At 44.6% G+C, this 27,397-nt stretch overlaps 1 protein-coding gene across 4 annotated transcripts in view; it reads left to right on the top strand.

Moving 5' to 3' along the window:
* Window positions 1–27,397, top strand: part of BRDT (bromodomain testis associated) — a 193,605-nt gene that overhangs the window by 60,155 nt on the left and 106,053 nt on the right. For 3 of the 4 annotated variants that reach the window (XM_068239804.1, XM_068239807.1, XM_068239806.1), the window contains 4 exons: window positions 4,036–4,214; window positions 8,510–8,875; window positions 14,841–14,969; window positions 25,506–25,676. In XM_068239804.1, the coding sequence (XP_068095905.1) occupies window positions 4,036–4,214; window positions 8,510–8,875; window positions 14,841–14,969; window positions 25,506–25,676 (845 nt within the window). The remainder of the gene's footprint in view (window positions 1–4,035; window positions 4,215–8,509; window positions 8,876–14,840; window positions 14,970–25,505; window positions 25,677–27,397) is intronic. The other variant, XM_068239805.1, reaches the window with a different exon arrangement.

The following is a 27,397-nucleotide window of genomic DNA, read 5'->3' as shown; positions in this document are numbered from 1 at the left end:
TGTTTGCACATGCTCAGTAATGACTTGGATGCATACTTTTCATTGCCTGTATTTTTTACTGTATCTGCTGTATGCGACGGTAGCGCTGCGTTGCCACTTTTTGGGCGCGTTGCGTTGTAAGCTTGCGGTGCGACTTTAACGTGGCATCAAAACGCAACGTCCCACTGTGAATCTAGCCGCAGAGTTTTCACAATCTGAAAGCTGCAGTGCAGATACAGATGAGTTGCCTGTGTAATGGAGGAGATAAGAGTGGAGTTTTCACAGAATATGCAGATTAGCATGCCTAGATACAGATAAGCTTGCCTGTGTGTGTAATTGTGTAATAGTGACAAGCAGAAAACATGTCTGCTCCCATTGTATCACAGGAAAAAATATTAATATACTGTTGAAGCGGTTTGAAGATAGATTTGTTGTGTAAACTATCTAAACTTTAGATAAGATATATAGACAAGTCACTTGTTATATTTAGTTTTTCAACTCGGATCTGCTTTAAAAAGTCCAATTTGAAAAAAAAACATTTTGGGCTTGTTCCCGTGGAAACACTGAATCCATGATGTTCGTATCGGTGGGTCGTTTGTAAGTAGGGGACTACCTGTACCGCGGAGATGCCATGTACGCTTGTGCATGTACACGATGGGTGCACTCAGACAGGGATGAGGCTCACGCCCCTGGGAGCTCAGTTGAGATTTTCAGGGACGTAGATACTTGTCCCATGGGAGGGGAAGCGGTTGAAGGTGAATATTCTAAGGGGGGAAAAAACTGGTTGCACTAAGCATTCCATTAGCTATTACTGTACTTTTATTGCAAATATTTATACATTTTTTAGCCTCATTGCCTGCTCTTAGATAGCATAGTTCCAGCAAATGTTTTATTGCTTGAGTTTAAAGGACATCCGAGGTGAAAATAAACTGTTGAGAAAAACAATTGTATCTATCCCCAGTCTCCTAAAAATGACTTCTTTAGATATCCCACAGTTGTACACTCTATATAGTCTAGTTTTAAGTTTTTACTTTTTCATTGTCTCTGCTCAATGACACCTTCATTGAAGTATGCCAGAGCTCAAATCTATGAATTATTGACCCTTTTTATCTCCTTCCTGCTCTCAGAAGCCATTTAGTGACAGGAAAGTGTTTTATGGCTGTAATTACTTATCAGTGAAGGTTATGCTATAGTCTGACCCAGTCCGACCCGGACAGAAACTGTCACTTACATACCCGATGTTTAACTTTTTCAGGCAGAGAAAGGAAAAAAAAGGAACACAGCATAGTCATTTGTGTGCTTGGCACTGTACATACACATCTGTCATATCATGTCACATGTCACCTCGGTTGTCCTTTAAACTATATTGAGAGGTTTTTTGTTTTTTTTATAAAAATAAGTCAAAGTGCCAAGTTTATTTTCACTAAAGGTTCACTTTAACTCCCTCCTTACAGGTGTTCCTGGTTGCTTGTTTGTTATAGCCTCTTTCATGACCTCTTGCGTCCTAAAACTTAATAAGCATAAAATGGAAATAATCAATTTTCCATTGTCTTTGTACACCTCTCTGCCTGATATACCAATAAGTGGTAGCAGCTCTCTAACTTCATTTCCTAAAGCATGTTGCTTAGTGGTATTATTTGATTCTTTTTTTCTCATTTATTCCTCACACTCACTCTAACCTGCTCCTGCCATCTCCAGCTCAAAAATATACCTTGCATTGGACTTTTTTCCCCCAGCAAAGTATTAAAATGTTATTTCATGCTTTTATTATATCACATCTGGATTACTGTTACATATTGTATATTCTGGAGTATAAGACTACTTTTTAACCCAGGAAAATCTTCTCAAAAGTCTGGGGTCATCTTAAACGTCTGGTGTCGTCTTATAGGGCGGGTGCTGAAACTTCTGAGCCGGACTGGAGAATCTGCGGTTGCATACGGTGGGGGGAGTTCAAAATCCCCACCATATGCAGCGACCGTCCGTATGAAAGCAGCAAGGGCAGTGCTGTACGAGTATGGTAGAAGAAAATTCCTGGAGAGAAGTGACTTAACGTGGTCCCGATGACGAGGTGAGGGCGCACCTCACTGGGAAGGTGTAAGTGAAGGGCGGAGCAAGCTGCAGACATCTGGGACGCTCTGGGTATGGACAATAAGAGAGAGTGGTGCTTTGCACAGAACAACATGCCTCTTTCACCCGTCTGGCCTGCCATTGTATCCGATTACCATACCTCCTTCTCTGCCTCTCATGTGTGAGATCTGAGATGCAGAGAAGGAGATAATAGTGCACAAGGGCGGCCCAGATGGGTGAAAGAGGCGTGTTTGCGCTACCACTCTGATAGTCTTGTAGACAGGAATAGCGGACCAATCCAAGCAGGCTTTGTATATGTAACGGCCAGAACCGGAAGTTTGGCCACTTCACGTTCTGGCTGGCCACTTCACGTTCTGGCCGGCCAATGTGCGAAGTGGCTGCTGCGCTGCGGCCAGTGTTAGAAATGAAATTATTCCTGACAGATTAATGTATTTTCCGTCCGTCTCGCTGCGGCCAAATGTATGAAAAGTGCGTTGATTTAATGAAATGAAGCCGGCGGCAATGTAGCAGATGAAGCCGCCGGCTTCAGCTCTCTCTCCTCCCCCTGCCTTTTCATACATTTGGCCGCAGCGAGACGCCCGGAAAATACATTAAACTTTCAGGAATAATTTCATTTCTAACATTGGCCGCAGCGCAGCGGCCACTTCGCACATTGGACGGCCAGAACCAGAAGTGGCCAACCAGAACGCGAAGTGGCCAAACTTCGGGTTCTGGCCGTAACATATACAACAACCAGTCAATCGCCGGTAAGGTACATCGCCGTGATTGGTTGGTTGTTGTATACTGGGTACCACATACAGTACAGCACCAGTATCTGTACCTGTTTATACAGTATAACTACAGTACAGTATACAAATGTCCAAGAGTCAAGAGGGGTAGTCTTTTTTATAGGGCGAAGATATCCCAAAATGTATATTTTAACTGAAAAAGTTGGTGTCGTCTTATACTCCGGAATATACGGTACTTTGTGGTTAACAACTGACTGGCACTCCTTCAGTCTGTACTGAATCATTCATCTATCTTCCCGAACACTGCAAATGCAGGGCAGGAGACTTTTGCGCAGCCGGCGCCACCATAGACCGTAAGAGGAATTATGGCTATAGCAGTGCACAGTCAGTAATTTGGGCACCGTCAGAAGATGGAGCTAAAGTTACTCTGAAAACACTGTAAATCGGCCTCCAGCAATAGCTGGAAACCAAATTACATAATTCCCCACTATCCACGTGGACCTAGAGGGGAAATAGTATTTAATGCCGCCGGGAACTTGTGCAGCAGCAGGATATGCCATATACCAGCTGTATCCTGCGCCCAAGTCTAGATTACAGATACCAACCCAGCCACAATCGCCTCTCTGCACACAATGTTCTGTCCTCTAGATTCACTTCCTTGCTTTCATGCATACAAGATTTCTTACAAGCTTCACCCCTCCTCTGGAATCCTCTTCCAAAACACTTCTGTCACTCTCCAGCCTTTGAAACCTTTAACTGCTTCCTCAAAATTCACTTTTTTTAGACAAGCATTAGCTCTAACTTGGGCTATTCCCCTTTAACCTCCGGCCACATTGTGGTTCATAAATATAACCTAAGCTTGCAAGGGCAGGGCTCTCACCTTTTTTAGTATCTTGAAATTTTCTATGCAATTTCATTGTCATGCTATATTTTGTCTCTGTAATCAGGGATGAGCAACAGATGAATTCTGAATAAGTTTGGGAGGGTTAAACTTACCCAGAAGGCTTCTGCTTTAATCTTTCCCACGGTGCATCCCACGCTGCGTTCCAATTCACGGTCACGTAATTACCGCACTTTCTCCTTCAACCTAGGCCTACTGATTCTGTACCAATGTTGAAATTTTGTGTATGCCATTGTCTGCATTATTATGTACTCTGTTTGTTTCAAACTCTGTACAGCACCACAGAATATGCTGGTGCTTTTATAAAACAAAAGGTTTTTGTTTTTCTTAATGCTAAAGCAGAAACCCGGGATGACTTGGAGTACATACCTGCACCTAAGAAAAAGGTGACCTCACAAAAACTGCACAGAAATCCATTTCCACGTCCAGTGATAGCTATGCTACCTCATCCAGCTACCCTTGTACCTTTGTCTATATTTCGGAATACGAATGTGGCTCCTTCCAGCCCAGGAATCAAGGCAAGTATGCACCTGTGTAACAATTATGTGCACCAACATTTTGTTTCTGATTTAACTTGTATTTTAGTAAAAAATTTGCCAGTCTAGTAAATCAGAACTAGGGGCGCTCAATGAGATGCGAGTTTATGCAGAATTACTCAATTTTATGCATGAGATGGGTTTTGATTGGTCCATCTTCAAGCTGCATAAAGTTGTGTAAATTTTGCTTATTTATTTACAACTCTTGCGCAAATGCTTATAACTGTTTTGTTAACCACTTCCGTTCCAGCAGTCTCTGGACCCATAAGGAAAGAGACTGCTGGTTTAAAAAAAAAAAAAAATGGTGTCACGCCGCACTGACCTGCCATTCATACCTTTCTCCCATCACTGTATCCCCCGCTCTCTGCCATCCCTATGACAGCAGAGCTCCCTGAGCCAGTCTGGAGCCAATTTCATTGGCTTCTGACCGTGTCATTAATGTGAGCCAATGTGACTGGCTCACGCTGATCATGAGGTTAGGAGCAAATTAAATCAGAATCAGAATCAAGTTTATTTCGCCAAGTACAACGTGAGTCGTACCTGGAATTGGTTTTGGCACAAACAGGGTCGGTGATGGTACAATAGCAGCATGGTGCGTTTAGCATACAATATATACAGTACATACATACATACATACATACATACATACATACATACATACATACATACATACAGGTATATACAGTAAATACATACAGTAGGTACAGTGCAATACAAGGCATAGAGATATAGCATAGATAGAGTGGTGTGTGAGAGATGAATCCGGGGGTAGGACCAGGGGGGTAATCCGCTGCCGTCCATGGCACTCAAACCCTTTGCAGCGATGCTTTGAATCAGATGCCCCCCAGTCTGACCCTAGGAAAGAGACACAGGAGAGGGAAAAAGAGGGGAGTCCCCTTAGGATTGTGGCGTAACCTGGTCGGTCAAGTTAGTGTCCCGCTGGCTGGCTGCATCGCTTTGTCTGCTGTTGAGACTGGTGCCCGATGTTAGGGGATGTGTCTGCTGCGGATCCTGGTGGGCCTTGGAGTGGCTGGGGGCTGTATTGGACCTGCTGCTGGGGCCCTGGACTGAGACTGTGGCTTGATGGAGTGCTGGTCAGTCCCCTGGAGCAGGTTGTGTGAACTGAGCAGCAGCAGCAGCGGCGGATAAGGGACACAGCAGTGATGGTGGACAAGATGGTGGCAGTAGGCTCTAGGCAGAGGGCTCCAGGATGGAAGCTAGGGCTCCAACGTTAACAGGCAGCATGTGGCCGCATCCGCCCCTCTGCGGTGGTGAGGCAGTCCCTGTGCCTTTAATTGCGGGCGGCGTCCTAATAGGCTCAGGGAGCTCTACCGTCACACCGACGGCAGAGTGACGGGCCTGCAGCCGCGGAGAGAGAGCAGCAGTAACCTGTGGTGGGGATGCTTAAAATCTACGCCCTGGCAGGAAAGACAGGTTCCAAACAAGGCAAAGATTTCAATCCGGAAGTGGTTAAAGGGAACCAGAGAGGTTGGGGTGGGAGCTTCTATACATACTTGGGGCTTCCTCCAGCTCCATACGCACGGATCGCTCCCACGCCGCCGTCCTCTGCTGCCTGAATCCGCCGGTACCGGGTCCCGTCATTGCCGCGAGTCGGCCGGCAGACGCGGCCAAATGTCCGCATCACACGGGGCTCCCTCCATACACATACGCATGAGGCTGCCTACTGCGCATGCCGTTCCTCTCTGGTTCCCTTTTAAGCAGAGGCTCAGCTGAATTCCTTAAAAATATATACAATACTCACTGCTGTTGCATGTACACAATTGCCATTGCACAATGATTAATAATGATTTCCTCCACCTCATTGCCATATAGTTTATTAACACACTTTGCCTTTTTTTTTTTCTTTTTAGTAGGGATGGTCTGAACTGCCCATTTCATATTCCGCAAAAATTCCGATTTCCGCCAATGCCAATTCCTGAGGAGTATTTTATTTGTCATTTTTTGCTTCAGAGAATGCAAAAAAAGGACATGAAATTTGTAATCTTGTGATTAATCTAAAATTACGGCAGTAATCTGATTTTTGCAAAAAAAGATCCTGCTTCCTCTGGTTAGTCCAATGCTTCCGAGTTCTTTGGGCTAAAATTACCAAGTTGCGGTAAATCTGATTTCTGCAGAATTCCGATTTCCAATAGGAAATGGCAATTTCAATTCCACAGAATGCGAATGAGCAACCCTACCTTTTAGTCCACATCCTCCTATAAAACATTTGGCCTTTTGTTGGTTACTGGAGGCATTGATTGGATAAAGGAAACCTAGGATAGGATAAGAGGATACATTGCTACAGAAGATGCTGGCCCTCGATAAATCCAAACACATAGTTGGGGGCTTAGGCCTTGTTTCCATCTATGCAACATGTATCAATCTGTAACATTGATGTGATGATAAAAAGTGGACAGGAGCGGATAGAAGCGCACAGATGGAAACAAGGCCTAACTCAAAGGACTAATGCACAGGAGGGTGACTAGGGATGTTCGAAACAGCTAGAACCAGGGCTGTTGAGTCGGTACTATAATCATCTGACTCCTCAATTTATGAAACTACAGAGTCCGACTCCAGATACCCAAAATAGCTCCGACTCCTCGACTCTGGCTCCTTTGTCGAATACTTACCAGGGCTGTGGATTTTGTAAAAAATCATCTGACTCCTATCTCCGACTCCTCAGTTTATGAAACCTCTAACTCCTACTTCAGGTACCCAAAATTACTCAGACTACTCCACCACAGCCCTAGCTAAAACACTAGGATGGAAGCGCACCAAAAAAGGATAAAACCGTTAACTAATAACCATCTGAAAGCTAATAAATGTGGCTTATCTCAATAAAGAATGCACTTAGCGTGATGTAAACTAGTTTTTATTTAACACTTTAAAAGGTCTTATAAAGTGTTAAATAAAAACATGTTTACCTAATGCAGGGTACATTGTTCATTGAGGTAGGCCAGCTTTATTCATTTAAAAACTGTTTTTAATGTTTTAGGTCCTATTTACATTTAATGCCTTGAGTTGCGTCATGTTGCATCCCATTGCCAAAATGGGACGCAACTCAACGCAATGCATGAAGTGTAAATAGTGCCTTAACCTACCTTGGAGGCGCTCCTTCCATCCCAGTGTATTTTTTCCCCCCTTTGTTTTTGTTTTGTTTTGGGGGGGGGGGGGGGGCGATGCTTGAAGTTCTTTTGGAACTTCTAGCAGTTTATTTTTAGAGTGCGACCCATCCAGCCCAATGAAGGTCACAGGACCTGAGTGAGGATGGGCTTACCTCACAAGATTTATACTGTGATTGCTGATTATGTTACTTGTTTATGAGTACCTCTCATTCTAACACATTGATATACCTGTTACCATCAACTACTACACTATACAGGGCAGTGTCTTTTTGTTTTGATGGAAGGGCCCTTGGAGTACTCCAGACATCCTATAGATAGCTAGAAGGCTGATTTTAAAGGACTATATACTACATGCTATTCATTTAATGACTTGAAAGCGCATGTCAGCTGGGGCTTCCAGTGCTCTCTTGCTGCATGTTTGTTGCAGGTCAGCCACTTGCTAAGAAGTGAAGCCATAGGATGGGCATTAGACAGGCATTTATGAGCTTTAGCTAGCCATGCCAGGTCACATCTGTTTATGACCGGACACGTTAAAGAGAAACCGTGACCAAGGATTGAACTACATCCCAATCAGTAGCTGATACCCCCTTTCCCATGAAACATCTTTACCCTTTCTCAAGCTGATCATCAGGGGGCTCTGTATAGCTGATATTGTGTTAAAACCCCTCCCACAGTGTGATGTCAGGACCATGGTGCTGACATCACACTGTGGGAGCCTTGCTGCATTGTGGGAAATAACAGCCGTTTCTAACTGCCAAAAAAGCAAGCCGCAGCTACTTCCACTGACCTAATCTGCCCAGCGGTAAAAATGTCGTCATGTGATAAATGTCATAATGTAAATCAGGCAGAGGAAATTTTTACAATGGGCAAACACTGACTACATTTTTACATAATTATTGTAAAAATTAAGCATTTTTGTTCATTACATTATTTTCCCTGGAGTTCCTCTTTTAGCGAAGTCTGCACCAGCAAAGACTGTAGGAAAACAGGTGGAACTTGTACCAGTGGTACTCTTATGTATTTATGAGACCAGTATGACATTGTACAATACACTTGTGAACCAGAAGTGCACAGTTGTTTCTGAAGGAACTTTGTGATTCTGTGCCATTTATATTCAATACACCAATTGCATGTCTTTCTGTATATCTTTAGGCCAAGAAAGGCATTAAACGTAAAGCGGATACAACTACGCCAGCTCTTCCACTCATTGCAAGAAATCCTGAATCGTCTGCTGTTGACGTGAAAGTAGAGCAGACGGATTTAACGCCAAAGACTAATAACACATGTGTTGATACCTCCAGCAGAGATCTTCCTGATTCCCCAGTGCAAGCTGAAAACATCCGAACTAATCAGTCCTGTGAACAGCTGAAACACTGCAATAGTATTTTAAACGAGTTAATGTCAAAAAAGCATGCAAGCTATGCATGGCCTCTCTACAAGCCTGCAGATTCTTCCGCCTCCTGCTTTTCAGGTTCAGGTGAATCTGTGCACTGCACTATGGATTTGACAACTATCAGAGTAAGTTCAATTTTGAGTATATGTTACTGTTCTTCAAACACTAGATGGTGCTGCAGTACAGAAGGAAGATGATGCATTTTGCTTGCAAAGTAAAAGAATAACAAATTAACATAAAGAAGCAGTAAAGTGTTGTACCGTGTTAAAAGCAAGGAGTTTTGAATCAGGATGATACCATTTATTGGCTAACTTAGAGATGGATAAACAGTGAGCTTTCGACTTATAAAAAGCCTTCGTCGGACTGGTTCCTGACCAAAACTGAAAAACACAGCTTATATACACTGACATACAGAGGAGAAACATGCTTTAGCAAACATAAATGTAATTAGATGCCTTAACTGTTACTGAGGAGGCTTTCCCAGGCATCCTATCTAAATTGATAAGATCAATAGAATCCTCAACATGACATAAAGCAGACTCTAGTGATGAAGAGGCATCGTAAATTCCGAATTCAAATGGTAACTGGCCTGGTTACATGCACCATTAATTCTAAGCTTAATGGCCCATACTCACGAGGGACTTTTGTCGCCTCAACACGCGGCGCGCGCGTGTTGCGGCGACAGGTCGCCCGTGAGTATGGGCCGCGGGCACCCCGAACTGTCACCCGCAACGGGCGTGCACCCTGAACTGTCGCCCGTCGCTGATGTCGCCAGGCGATTGAAAAGTTCAATCGCCTGGCGACAGTCGCCGCTGCAACTCCGCCGCAGCTGTCGCTAGTCCGTGTGAGTACGCGGACTAGCGACAGCAACCTCCATTGAGGTACACAGAGCTTCCGGCGAGCTTCCGGCGGGGGGGAGGAGGAACGTCGGCGACAGCTTCCGTCATGCCGCTGTTTCCTCTTCCGCGTGTGTACGCGGAGGGACCTGGCGAGGAGCTGTCGCCCACACGCTCACGTGTGCTGGCGACAGGCAACATTTGCTGCCCGTGAGTATGGGCCATAAGAGAATTGTGGCATTTAAAGCCAGCACCTGAAAGCAAATAAAATGAATAGTGACAGTGAATTCCAAATAGGAATTCACTGTCACTATTCATTTTATTTGCTTTCAGGTGCTGGCTTTAAATGCCACAATTCTCTTAAGCTTAGAATTAATGGTGCATGTAACCAGGCCAGTTACCATTTGAATTCGGAATTTACGATGCCTCTTCATCACTAGAGTCTGCTTTATGTCATGTTGAGGATTCTATTGATCTTATCAATTTAGATAGGATGCCTGGGAAAGCCTCCTCAGTAACAGTTAAGGCATCTAATTACATTTATGTTTGCTAAAGAATGTTTCTCCTCTGTATGTCAGTGTATATAAGCTGTGTTTTTCAGTTCTGGTCAGGAACCAGTCCGACGAAGGCTTTTTATAAGTTGAAAGCTCACTGTTTATCCATCTCTAAGTTAGCCAATAAATGGTATCATCCTGATTCAAAACTCCTTGCTTTAACATAAAGAAGAACAGTAATGTTGAAGTAAATGAAAAAATAGAAATACAGTACCCTATTGGCATGAATATGGTTTATTACAGTCTCATTAACCATATACAAATCTGTTAGTTTAAATCAATTTTCACTCCAGTCAACTGAACTGTTTTGTGAAAATCTCAAAAGGTGATCAATAATGAATTCCATTTGCAGCACACCACATATGGCAGCCAGGATACAGACTATTCTGTAATAATTATCAAATGGGAGAAAAAGCAGTGATGACCATTTATGTGCATGCTTCAAAATTCTATCAATAGACTGGTAAAAAAAATAAAAAAAAATCACATGCATCTACTAGGAGAAATTTTCCAACTCCGTTCTTTACAGAGCAACATAAAGTGGTTTCCCAATAATAAATGAATTTCCTTGTGTGAACAAGGCCTCTTTCCCGGAAAATAAGCCCTACCGTGAAAGTAAGCCCTAGCGCAAGTTAAAGATGAGGAAAAGGCGGCCAGCAATCGGTAACACAGTGCCAATTGAGCATAGGTCATATCATTCCAGCGCACAGCAAGGTTATCAGCCGTGATTTCAGGTGATCAGTACATTGCACAGGAGAAAGAGGCTGCCAGCAAGCAGGACACTGCAATCCAGTCCCGATTGTGCATCGGCTGTGTGCCTGGTCAGTACAGTAGCATACCTTCAAATCCAGGTACAGCACAAAGGAACAGGAAATGTTCTGCTGAGAGACACTTCCTGATAAAAAAAATATTAGACATCCCCCTGAAAATAAGCCCTAGGGCATCTTTTGGAGCAAAAATTTAATATGACCGTGTCTTATTTTCAGGCGAAACACAGTAGTTGTTTTTGGGCCTCCTAGGCAGAACAATATTTTTATGCCCTCAAAAATAAGTGCACCACTCCCTGTATACAACTTACTGACCGCCACTGCCATTATAATTCTAACCTGAACCGTCAAAAGCCCTGCTGTCAAATGAGATGCATTTAGATGTGAAGCAGCATTTGTTTGCTTAAAGAGAAACTCTGGGAGAACTGTACTTTTGTGTGTATGCGTTTTAATTTTTAAGATGTTCGCGACAGTTCCTCTTTAAGTTTGACAGAGGCGCTATACCACATATAGACACTATTAGACTTTATTCACGTCGCGTTCGGCTCGCGTGTCCGTCCGTGGTGGCCTTATTTTAAGGCGTTTTTTCTTTCCAATTCACGGCACTTGGGTGGGCAATTTTTTTTGGGGGGGGGAGGGGGGTAGCGGTTTCCGCCGCGTTTTTCCTGAGCGTTTTGGTAATTCACTCCCTGACGCAAGTCAGGAAGTGAACTCTTTGATCCGGAAAATAAAAGCGGTTTTGTGAGCATTTTGCGTTTTTCCTATACCTCCCATTTTAGCAAAAACACCCTAAAATGGCTCAAGCACCGCTTTTGAAAACTGACAGTGCACGAAACGCTTTAGTCTCAACTACACCATAGCTCAACATGGTATAACCGCTTTCTGTGCATGTTATAAAAAGCGCCCGCGCTTAATTTTTTTCAAAAAAAGCCTCTAATGCGAACAAAGCCTAAGAGTTGCTCCTTGTATTTTTGCCTGAGGAAGCAGGCGCGAGACCTGCGAAATGCGTTGCAGATCTTTTGGACTAAGGATTAAATGTAATTTTTATATTACACATTTACTGTGTCTTTTTTTTGTGGGGAGATAAGTCCACCACTAACCCCCCCCAATTTTAAACTACTTTTAATTTATTTTATACTTCATTGACGCCTCTGTTCCTCAGTGATCGTTTATCCACCTGGTGGATGGGTGTTACTACCCTTTTCTATCTACAGAGAGCGACATCTTAGCTAGAGTATGTACTGGAAAAATTCCCCATTGATGCATTCAGTGTTTGCCTAGCTCGGCAACCTGTGTTTGTGAGTATACCATTCTATCAATTAATAACCTGTATACCATTGATTTTACACTATTGCGGCTCCCAAATCTTCCTTTCTGTCTCTACTTGTTTGATTAATCCAGCTCTGAATCTCTTTAAAGAGAACCCGAGGTGGGTTTGAAGAATATTATCAGCATACGGAGGCTGGATCTGCCTATACAGCCCAGCCTCTGTTGCTATCCCAAACCCCCCTAAGGTCCCCCTGCACTCTGCAATCCCTCATAAATCACAGCCGTGCTGCTGACAAACAGCTTGTCAGAGCTGGCTGTGTTTATCTCTATAGTGTCAGTCTGCTGCTCTCCCCGCCTCCTGCAGAACTCCAGTCCCCGCCTGCATCCCTTCCCTCCCTGCTGATTGGAGGGAAGGGACGGAGGCAGGGACCGGAGCTATGCAGGAGGCGGGGGAGCAGCTGAGACTGACACTACAGATGTAAACACAGCCTCGCAGCACGGCTGTGATTTATGAGGGATTGCAGAGTGCAGGGGGACCTTAGTGGGGTTTGGGATAGCAACAGAGGCTGGGCTGTATAGGCAGATCCAGCCTCTGTATGCAGATAACATTCTTTAAACACACCTCGGGTTCTCTTTAAGCAAACGTTTTATACATACCTGAGGCTTCCTCCAGCCCCATACGCTCCGATCGCTCCCAAGCCGCCGTCCTCCGTTGCTCACAGTATCAGTACCGGGCCCCCGCACTTCCATCAGTCGGCACCAGTCTGATGTAAGAGAAGTGCGCTCTTTACATATCTCTCCAGCAGCAGGGTTCAGCCTGCCATTGTTTAATGCATATGACTGTGCATGGCTGATTAGCACAAATGTACGAAGTTTTGAACACTCTGGCCTCAATTCACTAAGCTTTATCAAACACTTTACCAAACGTTTTATAATTTACCTCATTGGTAAAATCTAATTTTGAATTCACTAAGGCGTTATAAGCTTAGTGAATTGAGGCCTATGTCTATAGTTTTTCTCTGTACTTTTTTAGTGGTCCTGTAATGTCTTGCTGCCAGGAGAGTGGGAGTTGCTTTTCCAAAACACGAAACATAGCAGTTCACCTGACCTACTTACTCACTTTTTTTTTTTTTAACCAGCACTGCAGCTCAGCAGTCTCCTCTTTGGCCTGGTGCACACCAAAAAACGCTAGCAGATCCGCAAAATGCTAGCAGATTTTGAAACGCTTTTTCTTTTTCTGTAGCGTTTCAACTAGCATTTTGCGGTTTTGTGAAGCGTTTTTGGTGTAGTAGATTTCATGTATTGTTACAGTAAAGCTGTTACTGAACAGCTACTGTAACAAAAAACGCCTGGCAAACCGCTCTGAAGTGCTGTTTTTCAGAGCGGTTTGCGTTTTTCCTATACTTAACATTGAGGCAGAAACGCCTCCGCAATCCAAAATCTGCATCAGCCCGGGAGTATGCTTTTCTGCAAAACTCCTTCCGCTCTGGTGTGCACCAGCCCATTGAAATACATTACCCAAGCGTATCCGCAGCCGCAAGCGGATCGCAAAACGCAGCCGAACCGCTCTGGTGTGCACTAGGCCTTTGTGCCCATTTCATAATGCTTTGAACACTTTCCACATTCTTCCCAGTGTGTTTTTAAAGGTAATTGAGACCTCTCTTAAAGGGGTTCTGTGGGGGGGGGGGGGGGGGGGGTTTGAAAACAAAAACTGACACTTACCTAGGGCTGCGCAGTAAGCTCCTGGAGACGCGAGCGGGAGCTAGGACGTGGTTGGCGTAGCCAAGCAGGCGCAGTTGTGTTCGTCTGGTTAGACGAATAATTGAGTGGTGACAGCAGCGGGGAATGGCGGATCAGAGAGGACAGCGCGGGCACATGACAGCTGCAGGGGCCAGTAGAAACCCCAGGTAAGTGTCAGTTTTTATTTTCAAAACCCCTAAGAGAACCCCAAAACCAAATATCACTGCTTTTATTTCACCCTTTTTAATAAAGACCTTGCATATGGTATGAAAATGTTTTCAAACACTTTTTGCACCTAGAAAGATGAAATTGTTGAGCTGTGGCTGACCACAGAGCGTTAACTCACCAGCAGAGTGAGGCGGCGGACAGTATTCGCTCTGTACACCCAGGGAAGAACTGGCTACTTCCCATTCCCAGCAACTGTATTGCTAATCCTCTCTTTAAAGGGAACCCAAGGTGAGAGGAATATTGAGGCTGCCATATTGATTTCCTCTTAAACAATACCAGTTCCCTAGAGGTCCTGATCCTGTGTCTCAAATACTTTCAGCCGTAGACCCTGGAACAAGCATACAGCAGATCTGGTACTCTGAGTCAAAACCCTGGCAAACGCATATGGCTAATCCAGTAAAAACAGCTGAGTCGCACTACTCCATGCCAGAAGATCAACAGGGCTGCCAGGCAACTGGCATAGTTTACACGGAAATATGGCAGCCTCCATATCCCTCTCACCTCGGGTTCCCTTTAATTACTGACACATATGAGTTATGCGGGTTTTATGGATAGTTAGATGCAGAGCAAGAAAACTGTCCTTCTAGCTATAGTGCAAATTTACAAATCTGCATTTAAAAAAGTTGGCTGAGCTAGGATGTTAAAGACTCATTTAGTGGTTTTTATGTGTATTGTTTCATCCTATATTTTCCTAAGGATAAAATGGAGAATGGTCAATATAAGGACACCCGTGAATTTGCATCTGATGTTCGGCTGATGTTTGCAAACTGTTACAAGTACAACCCTCCAGACAGTGAAGTGGTTAACATGGGAAGAAAACTACAGGTATGGACTCTGCCTAATTATGATTTTTGGAGGACTCTGCCTAATTGTTTGGACACTCTCTATGTACAAATGGTGCCTCATTATATTTGAGGGACAGGGCATCCATTTTTGGGGGGAGGGGGAGGAGACAGGCAGCCTAATTGTATAGTTAGTGAGGAAGAATCAGTAACTAACTGTAGATTACATACATAACTGTATATTAAATACATAAGACTGGGTTATATCCTATGCCATTGCCATAATGGTTTTTTTAAGATTACATTTATAGTTTAGAGTCTCTGCATCCCTGTATGAGGTGTGTTTCATCTTCTTTCCCTCCCTACTCTTCCTAATGTTTGCACACCAATCCTTTATATGCACTATGTATATATTGGGTAGATATACTTATATGGCTGTGCATCCTAATCATACATAAATATAGCGTATTTATCTGGGAGACAGAACACAGACCTATCGTGAGCAGTGCCCTCTGCGTACATTATATACGCTGACAGCGTGAGCAGAGCGATTAGGAGTGACGAGTGTATCCCATTCTTTACTGACAGCCACGTCTGTATTTTACATCTGGTCCCGACACCAGGTCTATTGTTTCTATGGTAAGAAAGAAACATTGAATCTGTTCGCACACGAGAACCAATGATAGTGTGACACGTACAGCAGTAACGTCACAGCCAATGAGTCTAATACTGAGAGATGGCGGTCACATGATCACAACAAGCCTCCCTTCCCGGACGTACGCCGACGCCGTGGTGTATATGCATTACCATGGAGACCGGCGAAAGTGGCGGAAGTTTGCAGTGAGTCACACTATGGAGAGGGCGGGAGGAGGAAATGACGTCACACCCCTTCATTGTTAGGCGTCTGCAATCCTCCCCGCGCGAATGCCTGCATACAGTGCACAGGTGAGGAGGCATATATCTATAGTGACCACCACACAATAGGATCCCAATAGGAGGAACATGTATGAGGCATAACCTGTCGGGGTTGAGCTCACGCAGGTGTGGCAAATGATTGGATCTCCCAATACTATTTAATGAGCGCTTCCTGGCAAGCGCCCCAGCTCTGACTTGGGCTTTTTTGTTGCTGTGGGTGACGGTGGTTGGGGGGCTATTTATTTATTTTCATATACCCATGTGTGTCTTTTCCTGACGAAGGTCCAATGATTGAGTGAAACTAGCACTAGTTGAAATCTGCACCATCACTGTATATATCTGAGCAGGTTGGCAGGACCATTATGCATACTGGACCAGTGTAGCTGAGCTACACTTATACAGCTACATATGGGCATATATTAGTGTCCTTACTAAAGCCAACAGATGTATATATGATTAATATGTCTAGTAGATGGGAATAGCTACACCCTAGATCGGGAATCCCACTTGATCCCTGTCACACTCACCATGGCGGCCGTCTGCAGCGTCCCCAGAGATTTTCCCGTGTGCGCACGCACAGGGGCTCATTTGCACTACTCTGCTCACTTCCTGTACGGCGCGCGGCGTTGCGCGCAGTGCGCATGCACGCAAAGTATTGCGCGTGCATAAAATTGTGCGCATGAGCCGCGGGTCGCGTGCGCAAAGTTTTTTGCGCACGTTCTGCGCATGCACAGAGCGTTAATTTTGGCGCCGATCTAGAGTATATAAGCAGCACCATCCTTAGCTACAGTGCTGCTCGTTCTGACAGCTTGACTACCCATTGGTGAACAGTGTTCCTGCTCTACTTGATTCTGATCCTCTGTTGTGACCCCGACCACCGTTGATCTCTGTCTGCCCTGACCTTTGGCTCTGTTTTCCGGATTATCGCTATCTGCTGCCTGCCCCGACCACTGGCTTGTGACCCCCGACTTCCGTTGCTCGCCGCCTGTCCTGGAAACCCAGCTTTCATCTGACCAACTCTACTCCACAATCAGTGTCGCCTGTTCTCCTGACCACTTGCTGAGGCAATCCCAGTAGTGACCTGGTAGGGCACTAGGCAGCTAAGTTCCAAACCCCCCTCCTGGGGTTGTGGTCCTGCAGTCCCCTCAAGGGGGTGTGGGTGAAGACCTGTGGTCACCTAGACTCCACTACTGGGTAACGCCTCCTCGTGGGGGGGGGGTCAACGGGGACTGAAGAGAACCCCAACAGTAATGAGCAGCCAAGATTGACACTGGTGAAGCTCGTTCTCCCGTGGAGATTCTTTATGAGCTTGTGACACAGCTACGAGTATCTGTGGATGAAGTCCTGACAGGCTACCAGGAGATCCGGGATCAGCTCCGTAGTGCAGTTCCTGTTTCAGATAGCGCTTCTGCTCCTGCTTCCACTCCTGCTGCTCCTGTGGTTCATCCTCCCTCCAGCTGGCGAGGGGTTAGCCTCAGGTGAGGGTGCGGCCTCTCCCCCTCCTGAGCCCAGATTACCTTTGCCCAAGCGATTCTCGGGGGATCGCTCTAAATTCCGATGGTTCCAAAGTGCCTGCCGTCTGCACTTCTCGTTGTTACCCAGGACCTTTGCCAGTGAAGAGATCAAGGTGGGAGCTGTCATATCCCTGCTTCAAGGGGAACCCCAGGCATGGGCCCTTCGTTTGATGGAGCAACAGCATCCGGCACTACGGAATCTTAACACGTTCTTTGAGACCATGGCAGAAATCTATGATGATCCTGGTAGAGCGGCTTCCGCTGAAAGCGCCCTCCAGTACCTCCGGCAAGGCAGGAGGCCGGTTGAAGATTATGTGACGGAGTTCCGCCGTTGGGAAGCGGATGTCCTGTGGAATGATTCTGCCCTGAGGTTCCAGTTTCGCCAAGGACTTTCTGATACCCTTAAGGACGAGCTGGCCCGGGTTGGGGTTCCGGACTCTCTGAAGGATCTCATCCATCTCTCTATTCAGATCGACAGACGCCTCAGAAAACGACGGTCAGAAAGAACTGGGTCTACTAGACCAGCCTGCCCAGTCCAAGACCTGCTGCTACTCCTCTTCCATCCCTTCCTCCTGTTCTGGACGAGCCCGAGCCAATGCAGATAGGTCTTGCCCGTCCTGCTCTCTCGCAGGAGGAGAGACAGCGTCGAAGGTCTGCCAACTTATGTCTATACTGTGGAGCCTCGGGCCACTTCCGGATCAACTGCCCGGTCAGACCTCCTGGTGAACTTGAATTTAAAGTATGTGCAAGTGATTTGCCTGCTCCTCCGCTTGGCTCCTCTCATATCCCGCTCACTCTTTCGCTACAGGGCCCTCAAGGAAGGAACGTCACGATTAAGGCCATCGTGGACTCTGGAGCCTGTTCGTGTTTCTTGGACGTCCAGTTGGCACAAGAGCTCATGCTTCCCACCTGCCGCAAACATCAACTTCTTGTTATCCAATTGGTGGATGGATCCGCCATTGGCTCCGGTCCTATTACTACAGAGACCTTACCACTTCTGGTCACTATTCAGGAGGAACATCAGGTATACCTGAGTTTTGATCTGTTAGGTACCTTCTCCATTGTTTCCGGTGATCCTGGGGATGCCGTGGCTGAGGACTCATAATCCTGCTATTAATTGGATCTCTCATGAAGTCTCTTTCCATTCAGATTACTGTCTGCGTTCCTGCTTTCCTCGGGCTGGAGCCCTGTTCTGTATGAACTCACCTCAAATACATCATTCCTGTGGCCTACCATGACTTCTTGGATGTGTTCGACAAGTCCAAGGCAGATGCCTTACCTCCGCACCGGCCATATGACTGCCCTATCGACCTCCAACCAGGAGCTCCTATTACCTTCGGAAGAACTTACCCTCTATCCGAACCCGAGACTCTAGTTCTTAAGGAGTACATTGAGGAGAACTTTACTAAGGGTTTCATCCATCCCTCTACTTCTCCTGCTGGGGCTGGAATATTCTTTGTAGAGAAGGAAGACGGTTCCTTGCGACCCTGCATCGATTATCGGGAGCTCAATAAAATCACCATCAAAAACCGCTATCCACTCCCATTAATGCCCGATTTGTTCCGAAGACTCCAGTCCGCCTGTATCTTTTCTAAGCTGGATCTGCGGGGAGCCTACAACCTGATCAGAATCCGTGAGGGTGATGAGTGGAAGACGGCCTTTCGCTCTCGCTTTGGGCATTTTGAATATCTGGTGATGCCCTTCGGGTTATGCAACGCTCCAGCTACCTTCCAACATTTTGTCAACGACATCTTCAGGGATTACATCGACCACTTCATGGTTGTTTACTTGGATGACATCCTTATCTTCTCTTCTTCCCAAGCAGAGCATAATCTTCATGTAAGAAAGGTCTTGGACCACCTCCGTACTCAGGGACTGTATGCAAAGCCTGAGAAATGTGAATTTGACCAAGTGAATATACAGTTCTTGGGCCTGAAGATCTCTGCAGGAGGGGTTGAGATGGACCCTCAGAAGGTCACGGCTATCCTGGACTGGCCAGTCCCTGTGGACCGTAAGTCAGTCCAACGTTTCATCGGCTTTGCTAATTTCTACAGGAGATTTATCAAGAATTTCTCCCGGATTGTGGCCCCCATTACTCAGTTGACCAGCACTGTCCGTTCTTTTCATTGGACTCCTCCGGCCCAATCTGCCTTCGAAAAACTAAAATCCTGTTTCACGTCCGCACCAATCCTAAAGCATCCTGATCCTGCTAAGGCTTTCGTCCTGGAATTAGACGCCTCAGAAATTGCGGTGGGTGCCGTCCTGTCTCAGCGGTACGGCCCAAAAGCCATCCTCCACCCAGTGGCATTCTTTTCTCGAAAACTAAACACGGCAGAGAGAAACTATGACGTTGCGGATCGGGAACTTCTAGCCATTAAGGCTGCTGTCGAGGAATGGCGATATCTTTTAGAAGGGGCAGAGCAACCAATCGTAATCCTTTCCGACCACAAGAACCTGGAATACTTACGATCTGCCAAGAGGCTCAGGCCACGTCAAGCTCGATGGTCGCTCTTCTTTTCCAGGTTCAACTTTCACTTAACGTATTGCCCCGGTTCCAAGAGTATTAAGCCAGATGCTCTATCCCGAATGTTCCAACCTGAGTCTACTCCTGATCCAGCCCCTAAGACCATTCTATCTCCGCAACACTTCCTTCTCCTGCAGTCTAGTCTCATGGAACTTATCAAGCAAGCGTCTTCTCAGCTCAGCACGCCCCTGGATTTACCAATAAAAGAAGGGTTTTATTACTTTCAGAACCAGATCTTTGTTCCTACTGAAACACGTATGCTGGCACTTCAAGCCTGTCACGACAATAAATTCGCTGGACACTTTGGGGTTCACAGGACTCAGGAACTCTTACAAAGAAGGTTTTGATGGCCTGAGTTGGTCAAGGACTGTAAATCCTATGTTTCTTCCTGTGAGACATGTGCTCAGCCTATGAATCCTCGTACCCGCCCCTGGGGTCTCTTGAACCCTCTTCCTGTGCCAACCCAGCCATGGAGTGACATAGAAATGGACTTTGTAGTGGAGCTACCGCCTTCTGAAGGGTTCAGCACTATCCTGGTCGTGGTAGACCGTTTCTCTAAAATGTCCCACTTCCTACCGTTTAAGCATGTTCCCTCAGCCGCAGAAACTGCTCAAGTTTTTATCCGTGAGATTGTGCGACTTCATGGTCTGCCATCCAATATCGTATCTTATCGGGGATCACAATTTACCTCACGGTTCTGGCAAGAACTTTGCAAGCGTCTCCAAATCAAGCTGTCTCTCTCTTCTGGTTACCATCTACAAACTAATGGTCAGACGGAGAGGACTAACCAAATGTTAGAACAGTACATCAGATGCTTCACCGCTGCTTCCCAGGATGACTGGTATTCTCTATTGGCCACCGCTGAGTTTGCCTTCAACAATTCAGTTCACTCATCAACCCATCAGTCGCCATTTTTCATTAATTACGGTATTCACCCAGTATTCCTGCCTGGTCTGGATTTTTCTTCAGATTGTCCTGTAGTAGAAGAAAGAATTTCGAATATGAAACGAAACTTTGACACCGTCTACAGTGCCCTTAAGCAGACCCAGGAAAAAGGGAAAAGGTTCGCAGACAAGCACAGACAAAAAGGACCAGACTTGTCTCCAGGGGATCTGGTCTGGCTCTCCACCACTAATCTCAAACTCTACTGTCCCTCTAAGAAGTTTGCTCCTAGGTTTATCGGTCCTTTTCCTGTATTACAAAGGATCAATCCGGTAACTTTTAAATTGACTCTTCCAGCTTCACTTCGGGTCCACCCGGTGTTCTATGTCTCCTGTTTGAAGAAGGTATCACCTAACATGTTTCCTGTTCGCTCCTTATGATCCTCCTCAACCAATTCTTGTCGAAGGTACAGAAGAATTTGAGGTGGAAAAGATCCTGGATAGCAGGAGAGTAAGAAATTCCTTGCAGTATTTAATCAAATGGAAGTGCTTTGGAATTGAGGAGAACTCCTGGGAACCCGCTGCTAATATACACTCCCCCATGTTGGTAAGAAGATACCATCAAAGATTTCCTGACAAGCCAGGTCCTAGGGGCACCCGGAGGTTGCCCCTTGGGGGGGCAATGTCACACTCACCATGCGCGCGCATAAGATTGCTCGTGAATCGCGGGTCGCGTGCGCGCATGCGTGTGCGCAAAGTTTTACGCACGTTCTGCGCATGCGCAGAGCGTTAATTTTGGCGCCAATCTAGAGTATATAAGCAGCACCATCCTTAGCTACAGTGCTGCTCGTTCTGACAGCTTGGCTACCCGTTGGTGAACAGTGTTCCTGCTCTACTTGATTCTGATCCTCTGTTGTGACCTTGGCTTATGACCCTGACCACCGTTGATCTCTGCCTGCCCTGACCTTTGGCTCTGTTTTCCGGATTATCGCTATCTGCTGCCTGCCCCGACCTCTGGCTTGTGACCCTGACCACTGTTGATCTCCGCCTGCCCCGACCACTGGCTTGTGACGCCGACTTCCGTTTGCTCGCCGCCTGTCCTTGAAACCCAGCTTTCATCTGACCAACTCTACTCCACAATCAGTGTCGCCTGTTCTCCTGACCACTTGCTGAGGATATATATATATATATATATATATATATATATATATATATATATATATATATATATATATATATATATATATATATATATATATATATATATATATATATATATATATATATATATATTTTTATACAGTGGAGGAAATAATTATTTGACCCCTCACTGATTTTGTAAGTTTGTCCAATGACAAAGAAATGAAAAGTCTCAGAACAGTATCATTTCAATGGTAGGTTTATTTTAACAGTGGCAGATAGCACATCAAAAGGAAAATCGAAAAAAATAACCTTAAATAAAAGATAGCAACTGATTTGCATTTCATTGAGTGAAATAAGTTTTTGAACCCTCTAACAATAAAAGACTTAATACTTAGTGGAAAAACCCTTGTTTGCAAGCACAGAGGTCAAACGTTTCTTGTAATTGATGACTAAGTTTGCACACATTTTAGGAGGAATGTTGGTCCACTCCTCTTTGCAGATCATCTCTAAATCCCTAAGGTTTCGAGGCTGTCTCCTTGCAACTCTGAGCTTGAGCTCCCTCCATAGGTTTTCTATTGGATTAAGGTCCGGAGACTGACTAGGCCACTCCATGACCTTAATGTGCTTCTTCTTGAGCCACTCCTTTGTTGCCTTTGCTGTATGTTTTGGGTCATTGTCGTGCTGGAACACCCATCCACGACCCATTTTCAGTTTCCTGGCAGAGGGAAGGAGGTTGTCGTTCAGGATTTCACGATACATGGCTCCGTCCATTTTCCCATTAATGCGATTAAGTTGTCCTGTGCCCTTAGCAGAAAAACACCCCCAAAGCAAAATGTTTCCACCCCCATGCTTGACGGTGGGGACGGTGTTTTGGGGGTCATAGGCAGCATTTTTCTTCCTCCAAACACAGCGAGTTGAGTTAATGCCAAAGAGCTCTATTTTGGTCTCATCGGACCACAGCACCTTCTCCCAGTCACTCACAGAATCATTCAGGTGTTCATTGGCAAACTTCAGACGAGCCTGCACATGTGCCTTCTTGAGCAGGGGGACCTTGCGAGCCCTGCAGGATTTTAATCCATTGCGGTGTAATGTGTTTCCAATGGTTTTCTTGGTGACTGTGGTCCCTGCTAATTTGAGGTCATTCACTAACTCCTCCCGTGTAGTTCTAGGATGCTTTTTCACCTTTCTCAGAACCATTGACACCCCACGAGGTGAGATCTTGCGTGGAGCCCCAGAGCGAGGTCGATTGATGGTCATTTTGTGCTCCTTCCATTTTCGAACAATCGCACCAACAGTTGTCACCTTATCTCCCAGCTTCTTGCTAATGGTTTTGTAGCCCATTCCAGCCTTGTGCAAGGTCTACAATTTTGTCTCTAACATCCTTGGACAGCTCTTTGGTCTTTCCCATGTTTTTAGAGTTTGGAGTCTGCTTGATTGATTGATTCTGTGGACAGGTGTCTTTTATACAGGTGACTAGTTAAGACAGGTGTCCTTAATGAGGGTGACTAATTGAGTAGAAGTGTCTAACCACTCTGTGGGAGCCAGAACTCTTAATGGTTGGTAGGGGTTCAAAAACTTATTTCACTCAATGAAATGCAAATCAGTTATCTTTTATTTAAGGTTATTTTTTCGATTTTCCTGTTGATGTGCTATCTGTCACTGTTAAAATAAACCTACCATTGAAATGATACTGTTCTGAGACTTTTCATTTCTTTGTCATTGGACAAACTTACAAAATCAGTGAGGGGTCAAATAATTATATCCTCCACTGTATGTGTATGTATATGTGTGTATATATATATATATATATATATATATATATATATATATATATATATATATATATATATATATATATATATATATATATATATATATATATATTATAATATATTTATATTTATTTATATATATATATATATATATATATATATATATATATATATATAATATATTTATATTTATTTTTATATATATATATATATATATATATATATATATATATATATATATAATTTTTTTTTTTATAAATTCTGGATCTGTAGCCAGCAGTCCTATAAGGATTTGGCATCAAGCCTGTACAGGATATAGATATATAGATGAGCCCACTAAGGCAGTTGTGTCCGATTTTAGGCATCTGTAACATTGATGTGCTGAAAAGGGGACACAACTGCGTTAGTGGACTCAGGCCCTAACAAAACAATGCACTGTAACACGCTGTGCAAGATGTCTGTCCTTTATGAATGCATAATCATTATAGATGTAACCATTGACTCAAATGGAAATTTGTTTAGCTTATGCAATATTTGAACAACACTGCTAGAGTGGTCCAATGGAGCACTCATAGTACTAATAATGATAAAAAAAGGTTTTATTTATTTTGTACATATTCCTTTATAGATTGATAAAGGGATCACAATCAGCACATTGCACACGTTCATTAATTACTATGGTTTTCAATGGGAAACTTGTTTTATTTAAGCAAAGTTTGTTGTACTTTAATCACACCCACTCAAACTATTTGCCTGTTAATGGCCTCATCAGGGGTTCTGTGAGAGCAATTGTGCCTCATCAGGGGTTCTGTGAGAGCAATTGTGCCTCATCAGGGGTTCTGTGAGAGCAATTGTGCCTCATCAGGGGTTCTGTGAGAGCAAGTGTGCCTCATCAGAGGTCCAGTGAGAGCAATTGTGTTTATCAAGGGTTCATTAAAAGCAACAGTATTTCATCAGGGGTTCAGTGAGAGCAATTGGGCCTCATTAGAGGGGTAAACTTTACTTCATAACCTTAAAACGTCTTTCTCATGGGCATTAACTTTTTGCACTAGGGAAATTGAGCCTGTAACTCATTTCCTGCATTACTGCATTCAACAAATTTGTCTCTAAAAAAAAAAAAAATGTTACAATGCTTGCATGTGTACAGACTATATTTGCATAGAACCAAATAGTGAATTGGTAGCTCCTCCCAGCCACTCCTTCAATCACACAACCACTTTATCATGCCTGTCTATCCATCCACGAAGTTAGCGCCTGACCTGTGCGCTTCTCTGGTTCAGTTCCTTTTCTTAACGGGTATTCTGACATTACAGGCCACATTTTCATGAGGAAGTCACCAATAGCAGACTCATAGTACACACCGAGCCGTTTTAGCATCGATCCGCCAACCGCATCCGCCTTTGAAACCGCTTGGCTAAGGTATTTTAATGGGATGGTGCACACCAGCGGTTTGAGGTTTTTAGCAAACCGCAAACATGCTTCCTGCTGCACGTTTTGCGGTTTGCAGAAGAGTTTTTGCCTCAATGTAAAGTATAGGAAAAACGCAAACCGCTCTGGAAAATGCTAGATCCGAGCGGTTTTCCAGGCCTTTTTGTTACAGAGGCTGTTCAGTAACCGCTTTTACTGTAACAATATTAGTAATCTGCTACACAAAAACGCTAGGCATGTTTAGAAAGCATCTCTAAACATGCCTAGAATCGCTCTGAAATCTGCTCCAAAAAACGCTAGCGTTTTGAGGATCTGCTAGCGGTTTTGGTGTGCATTGGGCCATATTTCACTGTTTTGTAGATTTTAGTATGCTTCTTTTTCCTTGTTCTGTTCTGTTTTCAGGATGTTTTTGAGACTTTGTTTGCCAAAATCCCTGATGAGCCTGCTGGTTTTTCTGCCACTTCCCAAACATGGAAGACATCTTCCAGTGGAAATAGCAGTTCTACTTCCTCTTCCGCCTCCTCGGACTCAGGTGATGAGAGATCCCAGAAGTTGGCTTTGCTTCAAGAACAGGTGAATGTTCTGTGTGATGTCAGTAAACGATGTGGAACCATAATTGGTAAATTAGCCAAATTTACCTAGCTTGACCTTTTTGACTCCTCTGTACTTTTTTTTTTTTTTTTTTATAGTAGGTTATTTTTTTTTCCTAACAATCTGTCCAAATTCTGGATCATGGCTTGTCTATAGCAGATACTGTACTTGAATACCTGTTTCCTGTTATCTTGAAAACCAGGTCCAGAACACCAATGTGTTTTGTTGTATGACTGACAGCTGCAGATCACCCTGCAGACATGCATAGGAGGCGGTTCTTTTAGCTTCTTCACTCTGCAAAGGCTTCTGTGCATGTTTGACTGCCTGTTCTGCACTGGAAGGTTTACTGGTTGGTTTCCATGCGGTGTTGTCATTCCTTTCAGGTTGTCGGTGTCGTTTGTAAACCATTAAGCAGATCCTAAGTGCAGAACACAGAAGGTATTCCACTGCTTCTGTGTAATGTGTTGTTGTCAGCAGCAATTACCTTAAGTACACAGCCACCTACCTTGCAGGTTTTGGCTGTCTGGGGGTTTGGTACGAGTTAAAGAGAAACCGAGGTGGGGTTCTAAGAATATCCGCATATAGAGGCTGGGTCTGCTTAAACTGCCCAGCCTCTGTTGCTATCTCAATCCCCACTAAGTTCCCCCTGCGCTCTGCTGTCCCCCATAAATCACAGCCGCGCTTTCGACACGCAGCGTGTCGCAGCGGGCTGTGTTTACCTCTGTACTGTCAGTCTTGCCGCTCCTCCGCCTCCTGCATAGCTCCGGTCCCCGCCCACGTCCCTTCTCTCCCCGCTGATTGGAGGGAAGGGAAGCAGGCGGGGACCGGAGCTATGCAGGAGGCGGGGGAGCGGCGAGAGTGACACTACATAGGTAAACACAGCCCGCTGCGTGTCAACAGCGCGGCTGTGATTTATGGGGGCCAGCAGAGCGCAGGGGGAATTTAGGGGGGATTGAGATAGCAACAGAGGCTGGGCAGTATAAGCAGACCCAGCCTCTGTATGCTGATATCATTCTTAGAACCCCACCTCGGGTTCTCTTTAAGGAAGATTTTTCTCTGTTGATTGTACTATGTGAAAAATCAGTACGTATATAAAATAAGACACTGCGCCTGAATTGTCTCTGTCAGCAGCTACGTGGAGGCAATCCTCCAATACCTGAAAAAGACTAGTAAATGTCCACAGCGCTAAAATTAAAAGTAATACCACTTTTATTGCTTGCAATCTATGGCAAAAATCACAGACCTTAAACTAATAATGATAATAGCACCAGTCCCCTTTAAAACCACAAATTACCTCCATGCATACAAACACATGCAACCACACATGCAATCTCACTGCAGTGAGTTGATAGGGCAAAAAATGGTTAAAATGTATGGGATCCCAAAAAAAGATCACGTAAAATTCACTGTGAAAAATATTGCTGAGAAAAAAAATGAATCTCCTGATTAAAAGGAATCATGTGTCCATGAGATAAATGCAAATCTGTAACTTGCAAATGCAATGCACAGTGGATGTATTCTAATGTCCAATTCCTTGAAAATAAATGTGATGCCAAAAATTGGATGCACTGGAGCGTAGATATTGGTACACTGGTATAATCAGAGGCGTTTATCTACTTCAGGACGAGAGCAACTTTCACATATCCGCGCTGTTCTCATTCATTCACCAATAACTTTATTAGTACTTATCACAACTAAATTGA

This window comes from Hyperolius riggenbachi, chromosome 6, assembly GCF_040937935.1.
Source record: "Hyperolius riggenbachi isolate aHypRig1 chromosome 6, aHypRig1.pri, whole genome shotgun sequence".
Classification (NCBI taxonomy): domain Eukaryota; kingdom Metazoa; phylum Chordata; class Amphibia; order Anura; family Hyperoliidae; genus Hyperolius; species Hyperolius riggenbachi.
This window is presented reverse-complemented; position numbering and strand designations above follow the sequence as displayed.